The sequence below is a fragment of the Aptenodytes patagonicus genome, chromosome Z (assembly GCF_965638725.1).
Source record: "Aptenodytes patagonicus chromosome Z, bAptPat1.pri.cur, whole genome shotgun sequence".
Classification (NCBI taxonomy): Eukaryota; Metazoa; Chordata; class Aves; order Sphenisciformes; family Spheniscidae; genus Aptenodytes; species Aptenodytes patagonicus.
The window spans coordinates 78,646,159-78,659,757 of record NC_134982.1 but is presented as its reverse complement, the minus strand read 5'-3'; the positions used below and the strand labels follow the sequence as shown (position 1 = coordinate 78,659,757).

At 42.6% G+C, this 13,599-nt stretch overlaps 1 protein-coding gene across 4 annotated transcripts in view; it reads left to right on the top strand.

Moving 5' to 3' along the window:
- Positions 1 to 13,599, top strand: part of PALM2AKAP2 (PALM2 and AKAP2 fusion) — a 337,193-nt gene that overhangs the window by 184,742 nt on the left and 138,852 nt on the right. For 2 of the 4 annotated variants that reach the window (XM_076362480.1, XM_076362481.1), the window contains 2 exons: positions 2,401 to 2,502; positions 7,322 to 8,026. The exons of 1 other annotated variant lie outside the window; for it this stretch is intronic. In XM_076362480.1, the coding sequence (XP_076218595.1) occupies positions 2,401 to 2,502; positions 7,322 to 8,026 (807 nt within the window). The remainder of the gene's footprint in view (positions 1 to 2,400; positions 2,503 to 7,321; positions 8,027 to 13,599) is intronic. One more of the 4 variants, XM_076362482.1, reaches the window with a different exon arrangement.

Sequence of the window (13,599 nt, the reverse complement as noted above, 5' to 3'; positions counted from 1 at the left end):
AACACCTAACACTTACCTAGGTATTGCCTCCTAACGCAGGACGCAAAAAAAACCCCAACTTACTAAGGTCTACAGACATGTACAACATCAAAGTGAGAGTTTCACCGTCAAGCTGTACAACTGATCTTGCTTACTGTTAGATGTCAGCGACACTAGCTGCCAGGATGGTCAGCTTAGTTCCCTGTACAGGCACTGGGGAAAAACAAACACTTGCCAAGGATTTTGCCTCCTGCAGCGCACTGGGATGAGAACTGTACCCTAACAATGCCTATTTATTCTCATGGACTGCAAAAGAAGTAAGGATGATCAGTTAAGCAACACAAGTCTGCATTGATTATACCCACGTGTGGACAGATAGGTCTATCACTCAAGTCGCTGGATGAGTGTGTACTGAAACTACTGTTCCAGCAGTACACTCTATGGGGTGAATAATTACTAAATTTCTGCCATTTCGAGAACACAAAGTGCCTTCTTATTCTGGCCCAGAAACACAGTCACCACTTCTTTCTTCTGAGAAATTACTTCAGTTTTCAGTAATGGCTTGCTCATTTGCTGGTGGTATTTCCCAGAATAACAACACCAAGCATTGTACCAATTTCTCATCAGACGCAAGAAACCCTGCAAAAGAAAGCAGCTGTTGCTGGCCATTGGTCAGTCAGCTGTGTCCTAAACAAATATTTCTCCTAGACTCTACTGCTAAAAATAAAAAAACTTTGAGGAAACAGTATGCACTGAAAATATAAAAGCCCATTTGCCAAGACTGCTATTTGTCCACTGAAGTATGAAATGAAATAATATTTCCCTGGCCAAGTTTTTTTCAAATTCATCTGTTACAAACTGAACTTATATACTAACTTCCTGGCTTTCTGGAATGAATTTGCACTGTGCCTCTGTGCCACCCTCCTCTGATGCATGAAGGGAAAAAAGGGACCTACTTACCTGAGTGGCCTACAGTGCTCCATGGAGGGATGGAGTGTCTTCTTGGGGACTGTGATTACTATCTTCCTGCACCCAACAGCACTGGCGGCCACTGCAGGCTGTTAAGGCGGTAAAACCATTTCACTAATACCAGGCCCAATTTTTCTGCCAAAGGAGCAGACTTTGGGATTAGAGGTGGCACATCATGTCTTTGCTAAGGATACCAGCAGGTGTAGTGTTTTTTTCTGGGATGGGTGTTAGCCCATAGGGAATGTGAGGAAAGTATCTCCCTTCACTGGATGCAGTCAAGCAGCCTACAAGAGGACACTTCATTTTCTCTCCTTTCACCAGTTCGCTTTTATGGTCTGCGCTGGTCTTCCTATCTCACCTGCTTATAAAAACAAGAAGCACCAAGGAAGGCGGATTCTGCCTTCTACCCTGACACATGGACCAGGCCGTACCAAGGGCTCGACAACTTAAATTATAACCAGCAAAGTACCTGTGGAGGAAGAAGAATGCTCTGTTTCACACCAGATAGGATCTTATGTTTGAACAGAAATTTAACTGTTTCCATACAAAACTGAAAACATTTCCAGTTGATAGGAAAGAATGTGATTTTTTAAATATTTTTTTCTTTTTCGTTTTGGTTTGGTGCCTGAACTGTAAGTCAGTTATTTGCACGTCTCCTCTGAGCTCTGCTTTTAGCTCAGCCACTGAATGCTAGCAGAACTATATACACTATCTAGTAATATTTAACCCAGCCACAAAACATCTCCTGGTAAATATTTGTAAATTTCTTTAATGTCTCTTCTAAAGAACATATTTAGCTTATGCTAAACAACCATAAGCTGAAATGTAAAACAAGTCAGTCCTTTAAGATAGCTTTCTACTAGTTCAGAGTTTGTTAACGAATGATGGCACTGCAGAACTGGCAGGCGCTTAATACCTACTGAAGGTCACAACAGGCACCCTATCAGTACCTATACATGATTTCATTATTAGCTAAATTTCAGCTTTAAGAACAAAAAACCAAATGCCTGTTCAATAATATCGGAAATAACCAGTGCAAAAGAGCTGGCCTTTCATCCCATTCAGTCAACACTAGCATTTTTAGGCTTTTATATCTCTATTTGAAATGTCATGTATTCTGGGTATCACGTTAGGTTTGTTCCTTACCTTCCCCCTCTCTCCCCGCCCTTTTAAAGGTCACGGACTTGATAAATCCAGAACCTCCTGACAAATAATTTTGTGTGTTCAACTGACATAAGGTTTGAGTCATCTGGACCCATTCCCTCCTGCCTCAGCTAGTCTATTGAACACCAATCACATGACAGTGACTTTGCACTTTGTTTGCTTTGATCCAATTATCTAGTACAAAGCTCCAGTGACTGTTGTTGGGGCTGACAACACTCTGCTGTCTAAGCAATGAAGCCACTGGGGCTCGTAGCACGAATCTAACTGTTTCCTGTTCTCTGACACCAGATGCAGTAAATTACATTTACTCCCAGATCCCTGAACTCCCAACCCTCTATTCACGAACAGCAGAGCCAGTTCCTGGGCGTGACGGAGCAAGCAGAGTAGCTGGTAAGTCTCAAGGAGCAAAGCATTATAATACCAGTCCAATAGCCATGAACTTTTTTTGTTGTATTACCTTAATGGGTCTGGTGTCCCGATATCATTTAAATGCCAGGAAATGCCACTTGATTTGTATTTTGTAAATAAGTCAAGGCTTTTGGAGCAGCGATGAGTCCTCTCAAAACAATGTATTTGAACTACATGCAAGTAGCGTAGGAAATGCGTCCAATTTTTTTACGTGGAAACATTCAGTTCTTTCCACCTCTGCTGATACAAACACATGATATTTAGGCCAAGGTTTTGCCTCCTCCGTTGAACCCATGCAACTCCCATTAAGATGAATGAGACAGGCACTCTCAAGATGCCATATGTGCTTCAAACTTTTCTGTTGTTTTATACTTATTTGTATATCATTCTTTCTTCTTGGGGAAAAGGTGGGGAGAATTACGGCATGTTTTGCGCTTGGAGTCATACAGAGAATTTTCTAACACTTATTTTTCAGATTGAGTATGTGTCTTAAATGTAACAACGTGATCGTTAAAAGCTGTATGTTTTTCTTATTTTCAAGATCCTTCTTTTCTAAACAATGTATTCCCTATCTCAAGACCAAATTGCTGGTGGCTACTTAAGAGGTGTCCCAAGGAGTGGGAATGAAAGGTGCCTTACTTGAAGAATAGGTTAACAAGCATAGCAAAGCAATGTCTGCAGCTAAGACACTGTACGCAGCTATGGGATCTGTCATTTTGTTCAGAGGTTCTGTTGCAAACCATTCCAAAAGCTTCCCTTCCACCAGTGCTTACCCTGATCTGTCTTAAAAGCAAGCTTTTCCCTGTGTGTTTTGTGCCATTTTGTCAACACCAAGAATACAATAATTTCTTTCGTTTTTCAAATGACCCAGAAGCCTTATTCATGTAGTCCTTATATGAGTATCGTGTGTGTGCAATAGCTTAAAGAAAAGGCACCAGCATATGTGCTCAACGGTAGACTGTAAGCATCCATCTTAAAACAAGCTCAAAGTCTATTAAGATTTTTTTTTTTTAAAGAGCAGCCTCTGAAGCCACATAACAGGCAGAAGCCAGATCCTTGATCCTTTCATCTGCACATTCAGATCTTGTTGTCATGAAGCACTGCATCGTGTTACACTGTAATTAAAGCTCATGCAGAAAACTTTTACTTGTGAATACAGGCTGTCATATTCAAGTACTGGTTTCAGTTTCAACTCTATTGTCAGACAGTTTTGCATTGTATTAATAGAGCACATTTTGCAGTAAATAAGCTCTGGTTAAATAAAGACATTTGAGAAATCAACATTAGTTCAATTTTCAGCTACTTTGACAAGCCGGGCTGCTAGGTTTTCCTGCAGAGAATGAACATTATGCATACAGGCAGATAAGCCAGGTTCTGTTATTCGCTTCTCCCATGGCAATGCATTTCACTAGTGAACAGCTTTCTAAGAAACTCGTGTATATTTATGCATTTACTTGCACAAGTAGCTTTAATGTCATCCCTGGGGCAGGTCATAAACCACGTTATGTCAATGTCTTAAAAACACTGCTGCTGAAATGACAGTGGAAGAAATGACGATGTTGACAGTGGCAAATGCTTGAGCAAATTAGCCAAACATAAAATACACAAGGACCACACCTGTTAACTTTCTAGATCAGATCAGCCAGTAGGACAGAGTCTTCCAAGCAGTGCTAGAACTTGTTGCCCAAAGTCTTCCTAGTAAGTAGGACATTGTTACTTATCAGTACTCCATTCCATAGATAAAAAGATGTATCTTGCAACTCTTCTTAAATATGGCCAGGTCCACATGATTTAACTAACAGATTTTCCCTATCTGCTTCTGAATTCAGGCCCATTATACAAGCCTTCTTTTAATGCACACTACTGAATGAAATTTGTTCATCAAAACAGGAAGGGTCTGGCAGATTGCACCCTCTTCTGCACTAAAAATATACGCAATAACATGGTACTCAACTATTTCACAGGAAAATCAGCAGCCTTTACTGAAAAGTCATGCCCCAGATAATATTTTTATTTTTCAAAGAAGAGGAGAAGCACAGGAGCTCCAGGGGAAGTCAGGATGCTGCTTCTCGCCAAGAAGGTAGCAAGCGGCCAGCCGGTGAGCTGGCAGTGCCCTCTCTGCAGGGCTGTGGTGCTTAGGACAAATCAGGTACTTCTGCCCATCAGAGGTGATTTTCTGAATGTGCTGTTGCTCCCTCATAGTTCAGCTGTGCTTTGGTTCAGCTGGCTGCCACTCAAAAACCTGCCAGTGTGTCAGTTTTAGCATCTGCAGCATAGGCTAGCCAATCCCTACTTTTACCTCCGTAATGTTTGCAGTTGTTGATGAGCATCCCTGGCGAGGTCAAGTGATGTCCAGAGCCCACTCACCCAAGGCCTGGGGGCTAAGCCAATAAAAAAAATTCCTCTTTCTTCCCTCCTCCCCCTCACCCCCACCCAAGAAACTGCACCTAGAAGGGAGCAAATTCCAGCGTGTTAGTGGTGGCACCTGCATGTTTTTGTTTCATTACCCCTATAAGTTGGATTAAAGGCTTCAGGGCACAGTAACTTGCATGAGACTTGAAGGACACTTGCCCAGCAGCTCCTGGGCTGGAACAGTCCTGAGCAAGCGATCTATTCCAGCTGCTCTCTTAGCTGCACTGGTGCAGTCTGCCACAGCTCCTCGGAACAACCTGCCCCAGGGCTTAACAGCTACTGGCCTTGGGGCAACAGTGTTTTTCCTTATTTCCAGCCTAAATCTCCCCTGTTTCAGTCCTTGCTAGCTGCCCCTCAGTCTCCTGCTGCACACCTTGGAGCAGAGCCCAGCTCTCGCCCCGACAGCCTCCTCTTGGCTGCTGGGGCTGCTGTGGGATGTCCAGGCATGAAAACTCCAGCACAGGGAGGGAGATCAGAAAACTGATATCCCTACTTCGTTGTGACAATGGGCATCCTGTGCTCAGGATCATGACAGCTATGGACACAGCTAGTCCATAAACCTCGCAAAGCAGTGGTAAAACACAGTCCTTAGGGATATTCCCCTAGTTTGCAATGGCCAAGATGAGATCCCTGCTTCTGCAGCCCATTCCAGACTTCAGCAACGCCTCTCTCTCAGGGGTAGAAATGCTCCTTCACCCACCGGCACCTCCATCCTCCGGCCCCATCCAGGTGTTTGTGCAGTGTTGCGTTTGACCTAACCAGCCCTTCCAGGGCCAAACAAGGTCTGAGCAGATGCACACAGCACGTAGATGACCAAACCCACATTTGGCTGGGCTGCCTACCAGACTGCACTCCCGGGGTCCAAAGGAGACCGCCTTGCAGGGGCCAGCAAGCACCCACTCAGCAATACATGCATTTTCTGTCTAGAGCTATACAAGGGGTGATGATGCAGGTCATGATAAACTTCCTATTGCTGATGAACTACTTTGCTTTAAGGGTACAGAAAAAAAAATCCTACTGTGTGTGAATAATAAGACTGAAGGAATATCTTAAAGCAAGGGTAATTTTTTTATATTCATGATTCTTTAAATACAAGCATACCAAGCTACATTGGGTTTTGGGGCAAGGTTATTCTGTTCTCACTTGAAAATAAGTCAGGAAAAAAAGCCAACATGTCAGTTTGTTGGTAAGGTAAGAGAAATCATGGTTATGCCATTGAGGTCTATTGGTGGAAATGGTCACCATAAGTTTCACAAACACTTGTCACTGCCTGTGGTAATTTGCTATTAGTGTCTGTGGATGTCTGTCCAGGAGCCAAAATGTCTCCATCTGCATACAAGGAATGCTTAAACAGATGACCACTTCTGGAAAATCTGTGAGACCTTTGCACATTTTTCTTTGAAAAGCTGTCTAGTGAGATGCCGTCGTATCTCAAAATGGGTGTTAGAGCAGTGTAGACTGTCTATTCCTACTGTGTGGTCTCTACAATTTTCATCTTGTTACTGCATCCTTCTTAACTGCTAGAAAAGCGTCTTTGCTATTCTAAAGCAGCATCCCTCACAAGCATGTTTTCACCTGTTGTTTCATGACTGTTTGAAAGTCAGTTCATTATTACTTTTTTCTTCAACTTTGGCAATGGTGCTTAGGGCCTAATTCAAATAAATGAGGGAGCACTTCCTGGCCATTTTATACATTCTCTTAACCTGCAAGCAGAGGTCACTGTCAATGCCTGGGTGTGGAAGCTGAGACCTGCCCTGCCATGCATCTGCGGGAGAAATTATCCCATTCCTGTTTGATTTTGTTTTCCCACCTGTAGAACAGGGGTAAACAATGTTTCTTCGCCTCTCTAAAATGTTTTGAATGCTACGGATGGAAGAGTTAAGCAAGAACAAGCGTTGACAATAAAACAGTCTGGGTGTTGCTTGCAGCAAACAAAACTTGTTACCAGCTAACTGGCAGTTTGATGGCAGAGAAGGAAAAGAGAGTAGAGAGGTTCCTGGAAATTAGTTTCTCTCTGAATTTTGAGGCAAGTTCAGAATGGAAAGGTTGAGGGCAACCTGCATGCTGTCACCTCCCTTTGTCTAAATTACACCTAACCCAAGTGCTCTTGGTGCTCCTAATTGATCAAAGACAGCTCCACGCGGCGTGAGCTGGAAGACTAGATCCTATTTACCACAGGTATGCCTAGCCTCCAGCTGCATAAAAAGCTGTAGTGTAATAACTATCTCTGTCCACAGCCTTGCATCCCACCTCTAACGTAGAACGCTTGGCCCTTTAGAAGCAGGAGGTAGGAAAAGGGGCACCATAGTTTTCTTTGTCTGTTTGGCAATTAACCATTCACTGGCTTTTTTTGTTGTAACATGCACTTCCTCTCTTGTTTTCATTCAAGCTTTGTGCACCATGGAAATTAATGTGGAGAAAGACAAACAGACAGGAGAGACCAAGATTGTCTCTGCTTCACCTATTGGCCCAGATGAGGCCCATCAAAGAGGATTCAAAGTCTATGATGATGGTACCAAGGTAGTCTATGAGGTTCACTCTGGTGGCACAGTGGTAGAAAATGGAGTACATAAATTAAGCTCAAAGGACGTAGATGAACTTATGCAAAAAGCTGGACAATCAAGTGTAAAAGGAGGGTATGAAACAATGACTGTGTCAGACAGAAATGCGGTAGCCGATGGAAACCTTAGCCATATGAAGGAGCAAATGCTCTTCAAGGAGGCAAAGCTGGAAATGGTACACAAACCCAGCAAAGGGCATGCTGTGAACCCTCAGCCCCAAGACAAACCCTGTGGTGGCGAAGCCCTGGAGGCCAGCGCGGATCAGCCGGTGACAATGATATTTATGGGCTACCAGAACATCGATGATGAAGAGGAGACGAAGAAAGTGCTGGGCTATGACGAGACCATCAAGGCAGAGCTGGTCCTTATCGACGAAGACGACGAGAAGTCGTTGCGGGAGAAGACAGTGACGGACGTCTCCACCATGGATGGGAACGCCGCTGAGCTGGTCTCTGGCAGGCCCCTGTCGGACACGACAGAGCCCTCCTCTCCCGAGGGGAAGGAAGAGAGCCTGCCCTTGGAAGCTGCCCCAGGTACACAAAAGAAAAAGCGCTGTCAATGCTGTATTGTCATGTGAACACCTCCTCCTTCCCCGCTCCGGGCAACTCCTGCTCCATCACTTATCTAGACCTCACTGTACTTCTAACTGCAATACTGTGAACTGGAAGTGAATGCCTCCATTGCCTTGCAGTTGGGTTGCTTTGCTTTCTAGTCCTTCAGGAAGAGGAACGCATGGTTATTTTCCCATCAGCCGTACTATTTGGGGTTTGGGGAGGGGTTGGGTGTTTTTTTGCTTTTTGTTGGTGTTGTTTTTTTTTTTTTTCTTTAATATTGCAGAGTGAGAGATAAATGGGAAATGGAACAAAAGTTTTCATATTTATTTGATTTTTATATATATTATATATATATAATGAAAACACTTTTTACATTTTTCTTTGGATATCTGGCAGGCTTGATCAGATTCCTAGGATTTTGTGGGAGTCTGAGTTTCACAGCAGCCAGATACGAAAGCCTTAAAAAAAATGTTGCTTCTCTTTTTTAAGAAAAATCACATTTAAACATTATTTTATAGCTCCTATTTTTTATTTTTTGGGGGAAGGCTTAGATCATTTTAATGTTTTAATTTGCTAAAACTCAGACAAGTCTTTCCCAAAAAGTTTGCATAGTTTTGTTTTATAGTAACTTTCCAGTTTAGTTTGCGGTGTCAGAAAAACCCATCAGCCATTTCTGCTTATTGGTGATACCAAAAGTGGACCTTAATTATTCTTTCTAGAAAATGTATGAATGATGATTTTTGCCTTATATAAATCTTCCAGATTACAGTATTGTATGTGTACTTCATCTCCCCAAATTACAGTTGAAATTAACTTGACATGAAAAAGATGCAGCTGTCACACCAACTGAAATGGAGTCACTGATCTAATTACTTGCCTTTCAGTAACTCTGCCAATGTTTATACATGAATTTTTCCTGCTGAACTCCAGTAGAAGAGAGATACTGCTTTCTATTTCCTTAGAATATAAATGAACTTCTCTCACAGTCTGACCCTGTTCCCGCTGGATTCAATGATGAAATTCTCAGTGCTGGGAATGGGGGCAGGGCCAGAGTTTTATTTTGTAATTCTTAGGGAAGTGTAATTTCTCATAGAGTGTACCTCCAGTGCACCTACGTAATGACAGGTGATGGTGTGATCCTGCCCTGCTTACCCAGGCAAAACTCCCGTGGAGGCCCACCGGAGTTTTGTCGGAGCAGCTGTTTCAGGAGAAGATCCTACAGCCTCAAGGCTAACATTTTCAAAAACTGCTGGTGGTTTTGGATGCTTCATTTTCAGGTGTGGGACACTTCAAAGAGGCCTGATTTCCAGTAATTTTTTCTTCATCTGCCCTCTGAAAATCAGTCCTGTTAAAGACAACTCAAGGTGAAAATGTAAAAAGGTGAAGGCATCCAAAATCAGTAGATGTTTCTTTGTTTCTTGGTCCTTTGATTCTTCTAACTACAATGAAAAAGCAGCCAGCTTTTTCATGGCAAGATATTAGGAGCCTGATTCTTGTCTCACACCAGTTTTGCTTAAATGTGGCTTCACTGACTCTAGTGGAGTTAGTCTGGATTTATAACTACAGAAGTGAGATTAAAAATCAGGATTTATGTTTTCTGATAGTGTTAAAAAGTACCGAAGATTATTTTGAAGTGTCTTTGAAACTATCAGACTTTAAAAATCAATAACAGCAACTGAAAAAAACAAAATAAAAAAGAGAAAGAAAGAAAGAAAGAAAGAAAGAAAGAAAGAAAGAAAGAAAGAAAGAAAAGAAAGAAAGAAAGAAAGAAAGAAAGAAAGAAAGAAAGAAAGAAAGAAAGAAAGAAAGAAAGAAAGAAAGAAAGAAAGAAAGAAAGAAAGAAAGAAAGAAAGAAAGAAAGAAAGAAAGAAAGAAAGAAAGAAAGAAAGAAAGAAAGAAAGAAAGAAAGAAAGAAAGAAAAGAGAGGAAGGAAGAGAAAACAACAAAAAGCCTCTTTTCAGTCTGAGGTGGTTCCTGTGATATTTCTGTTCTTTCTTGGATGGTGCTTTTACTGCATTAATTGTTAGTTCAGAGCACCCGATTAAACAGAGTTCTTGCTCTGTACTCTTTTCTTTCTGTGCCAGTAAAAAAGACACTTGTTCACGGTGGTGGTAATATGAGGCACACTGAAAACATACACACAAAAAAAATGCAAAGGTAGTTCCTGCGTTAGATCACTCAGCCGTCAGTATGGAGCTGGTCAATGTAACTTCTCACCACTGCTCAGGTGATAGTCAGAAAAAAAAACAAGCAGAGAGTAGGAAGAGACAGCCACATCCATATGACACCTGCAGAAATTTTGCTGGCCTCCATATGTGCTGCAGTGGCCAGATTTAATAGACTTCTACACGCTCCCTCTGCCTCCCCTGGGGGCTTTTGGATGGGAGAAGGACCAAACTCACCCACAGAAGCTCTGCACATCATCCCTTGACTCAGGCTTAGGTGGTTAAGTTGTATCAGAGGGGAACGGCCGCAGAGCCCCACGTTGCGACAGTAGGTCTGGTGGCTGTTTGTTGGAAACTAGCAACCTGTGTTTTGGGGTTTTTTGGCTGGGTTGTGTGTTTTTTTCTTTTTTCCCAGAAACGCTAAGCATTTACAAATTTCAACATTTCTTAAAACAAGACCCTGAGTTTTCAACCCCAGGGTGGCCTGGCAAGGCTGTCCCCAGGCACGTTTAGGACCCCAAAGCACTGCAACGCAAGAGGTGAAGCCCTTTCCCTCTCGCCCCTACCCCGTGAGCACCGCGGGAGCCGGGCATGCTTTGCAATAGTTCTCTCACTCTGGGGCCTGTTCACCTCACCAGTAACGCTCAAAAACAAATCTTCCAGCCACCTCCTCCTGGCCTGGCCGGTTGTCTCATTGCTCACCACCCTTTCCTCTCAGGGTGTGATGCTACCTTCACAGCCACCCTGGCCTCCCAGTGTCTTTCCAGCCCGATCTTTGTTCCCTTGCCACTCCTCTCCCCTGTGGACATTTTTTCCCAAAGCCCTCTGCTCGGGAAATTTGGGGTGTCGTCTTTACCCTAACCCGCTCTGTCCATGCATCTCCAGCCACGTGCTCCCCTGTCAGATGACCTTCTGGTTCAGCAGAGACTCAGCATTTTGGGGATGACTCCCTCAGCGGCCAGCTTTGGGAGATGCTTGCTGAGGCTGGGACCAGAACATGTCTGAGACCACTGCACCGTCTGAGGCATAACGTGGCAGGGAGATGGTAGCACACAAGAGTCCAGAAGTGGCCCTTTAGTGGTTAGAAGTAGAGCACAAGCCTTAAACCTTAAACCTGCCAAATACCTACTGCTCAGTACTTGTAGCTAACATTGAGTGCCTAGGAAGGCCAGTGTTTTCTATGTGTCCGTATGAACTCCATGGTTAATGGGCCCCAAAAGATCCAGAAGAGCTAAAGGTTTGTCTGCATAGGGTTTGTCTTTACGGGTCAAGGGCAGTTCCACATCTGAGGTCAGGAAAACCACGAAACAGGAGCAAATTGGTCTGAACTCGGAGGGCCTTAGCTACGTTGGCTGAAACACATTTACTCCAATCATCATCCTCTGCAAGGGCAGCAGCCATGCCTGGGCATCGGCGTGTCCCTTCTAGCCATTAGCCTACAGCCAAGTAACACAGGAGTTCAAATGCGTTAGCCTAGGCTGATGAATGTAAACCGTTTTTCCAGGGCTGCTTTGGGCTTCAAAGGGGTCGGTTTTCCCCTCGCCCTCGGGTAGGAAGCTGCCTATGGAAATTCATGCACAATCAGGCGCAAAGGAAGAGGTCCGCTCTACGGCCAAGCAGAGAGAGATTTTGTAAGGATCATTATGGGAAGTGTTTTTTGTATTGTTTTAAGCAAACTCCCTGTCTGTTTAACTTACGCCATCACATGTACATTTTCAATTTCAGCATGAGGGGATACAAAAAAGTAGAGTCTGAAACTGGTTCAGTGATAGCATTTTGCCACAACAAACTGCTCGCCTTAACTTTTGTAAGAAAAACAAAAAAAAAAACCTCTTTTCAGTGTATCTTTTCCTAGACTGGGAAAAAGTAACCTATGAAACTTTTTTATATTTTGTATTTTCTAAGTTTCTATGAACATACTTTCCATGTCGTCCCTCGTTTGCATTCAGGGACTGTTTCTTTTGCAAACCACTGCATTTTACTTCCATTCTTTCTTTTTTTTTAAACAAAAGAAAAATACAAATCAAAAAACACAGCATTATGATTAGTGGCTAGGCAATCTCTTTCAATTACAAGAATATCAATACAGAAAGAAAAGAATTACAGGGTTGTTTTCTTTTTTTAATTTCCTGTGTCTGATGTACTGTATGGTATATGTTTACAGAACTCCTCTGGTCTGCCTTTGTGATGTTATCTAAATGAATGAAAAAGTAGGTATGATGTGCCGTTTGACAGTTTGCCTTAGCACTCTTGGGTTTCCTTCTTTTTGTATCTTTCTTTTCCTTATTTTTTTCCAAACAGTGCAGGCTGTATTCCAAAGCTGTATAAACACAACATTATCTTTCAATCCCCAGCAAGAGAAGTGTGCACAAGCCCTTCTCCATGAAGCGTACCTCTACCGGTGCAATAGAAGACCTCAGCCCTGCAAACAAAAACGCATATGCCTAATTCTGCTGTGTGTAGACCTATTTCAGTCAACAAGACTACTCACAGGAGGAATGTGTGCAGGTGTCTGCAAGATCAGGGCATGAATGATTAACACAGGGTGTAGTTTGGGTGTTATTTGTGTACCTGTACCAATTTTATGCACTGCTGAGTTTGCCCAGGGTGGTGTAATCCTAGAGGCTAACTCTGAGTGTTGCTACTTCTGCTGAGAAAAACACAAAACAAAATGGTGCTTAGCATCTGGTCGGACCAGGTCCCAAGTCAGCATTGCTACCATGGCAGTGGTATTCAAGAGCAAATATTACGTGGGACTTCCCTGACAGCTAATATATTAGTCCCCTGCCGTTCTACCTAAGTTCACTAGCGATTAAAATTATAGAGATACAACAAATTAATCAGAGCAGAAAGATAGCATACAGAGTTGCTAGAGAAATAAAAGGTGTTCTACCTTTTGATTTAGTCCAACATCCAAATGGCATACTTGGAAAGTAAGTGGGGATATAATAGAAAACGTAGTATTTTACATTTGTGTATTTTTTTAAGGAATAAATATTTTTGTAATAAGATACAAACCCTAAATGGGAATTGAGTTTCTGAATATCATCCTACCCATGACATTGAGCCTTTGAACTTTTTCATACGTTTATGACAATGCCCAGCTTCTTGGGATCTTTTGTAGACCTAACCAAAATTTTCTCCAGGAAGCAGGATCACAACACTTTTTAAAGAGTAAAGTTAGAAGAGTAGAATCCAATATACCTGCTATGAACACAGCTAAATAAGTTAATTTATTTCACAGAAAAAGGTGGACCTATGCTTTCTATAGCTAGACAAACTTCTTCATCTAGAAAGCCAACATGGTAGGCAATAGCTACCTACTTTCAGTAGAGAGGTATGGCTAAATAGGAGAACTATATGTTTTTTCACTTTGTCATACTTTAT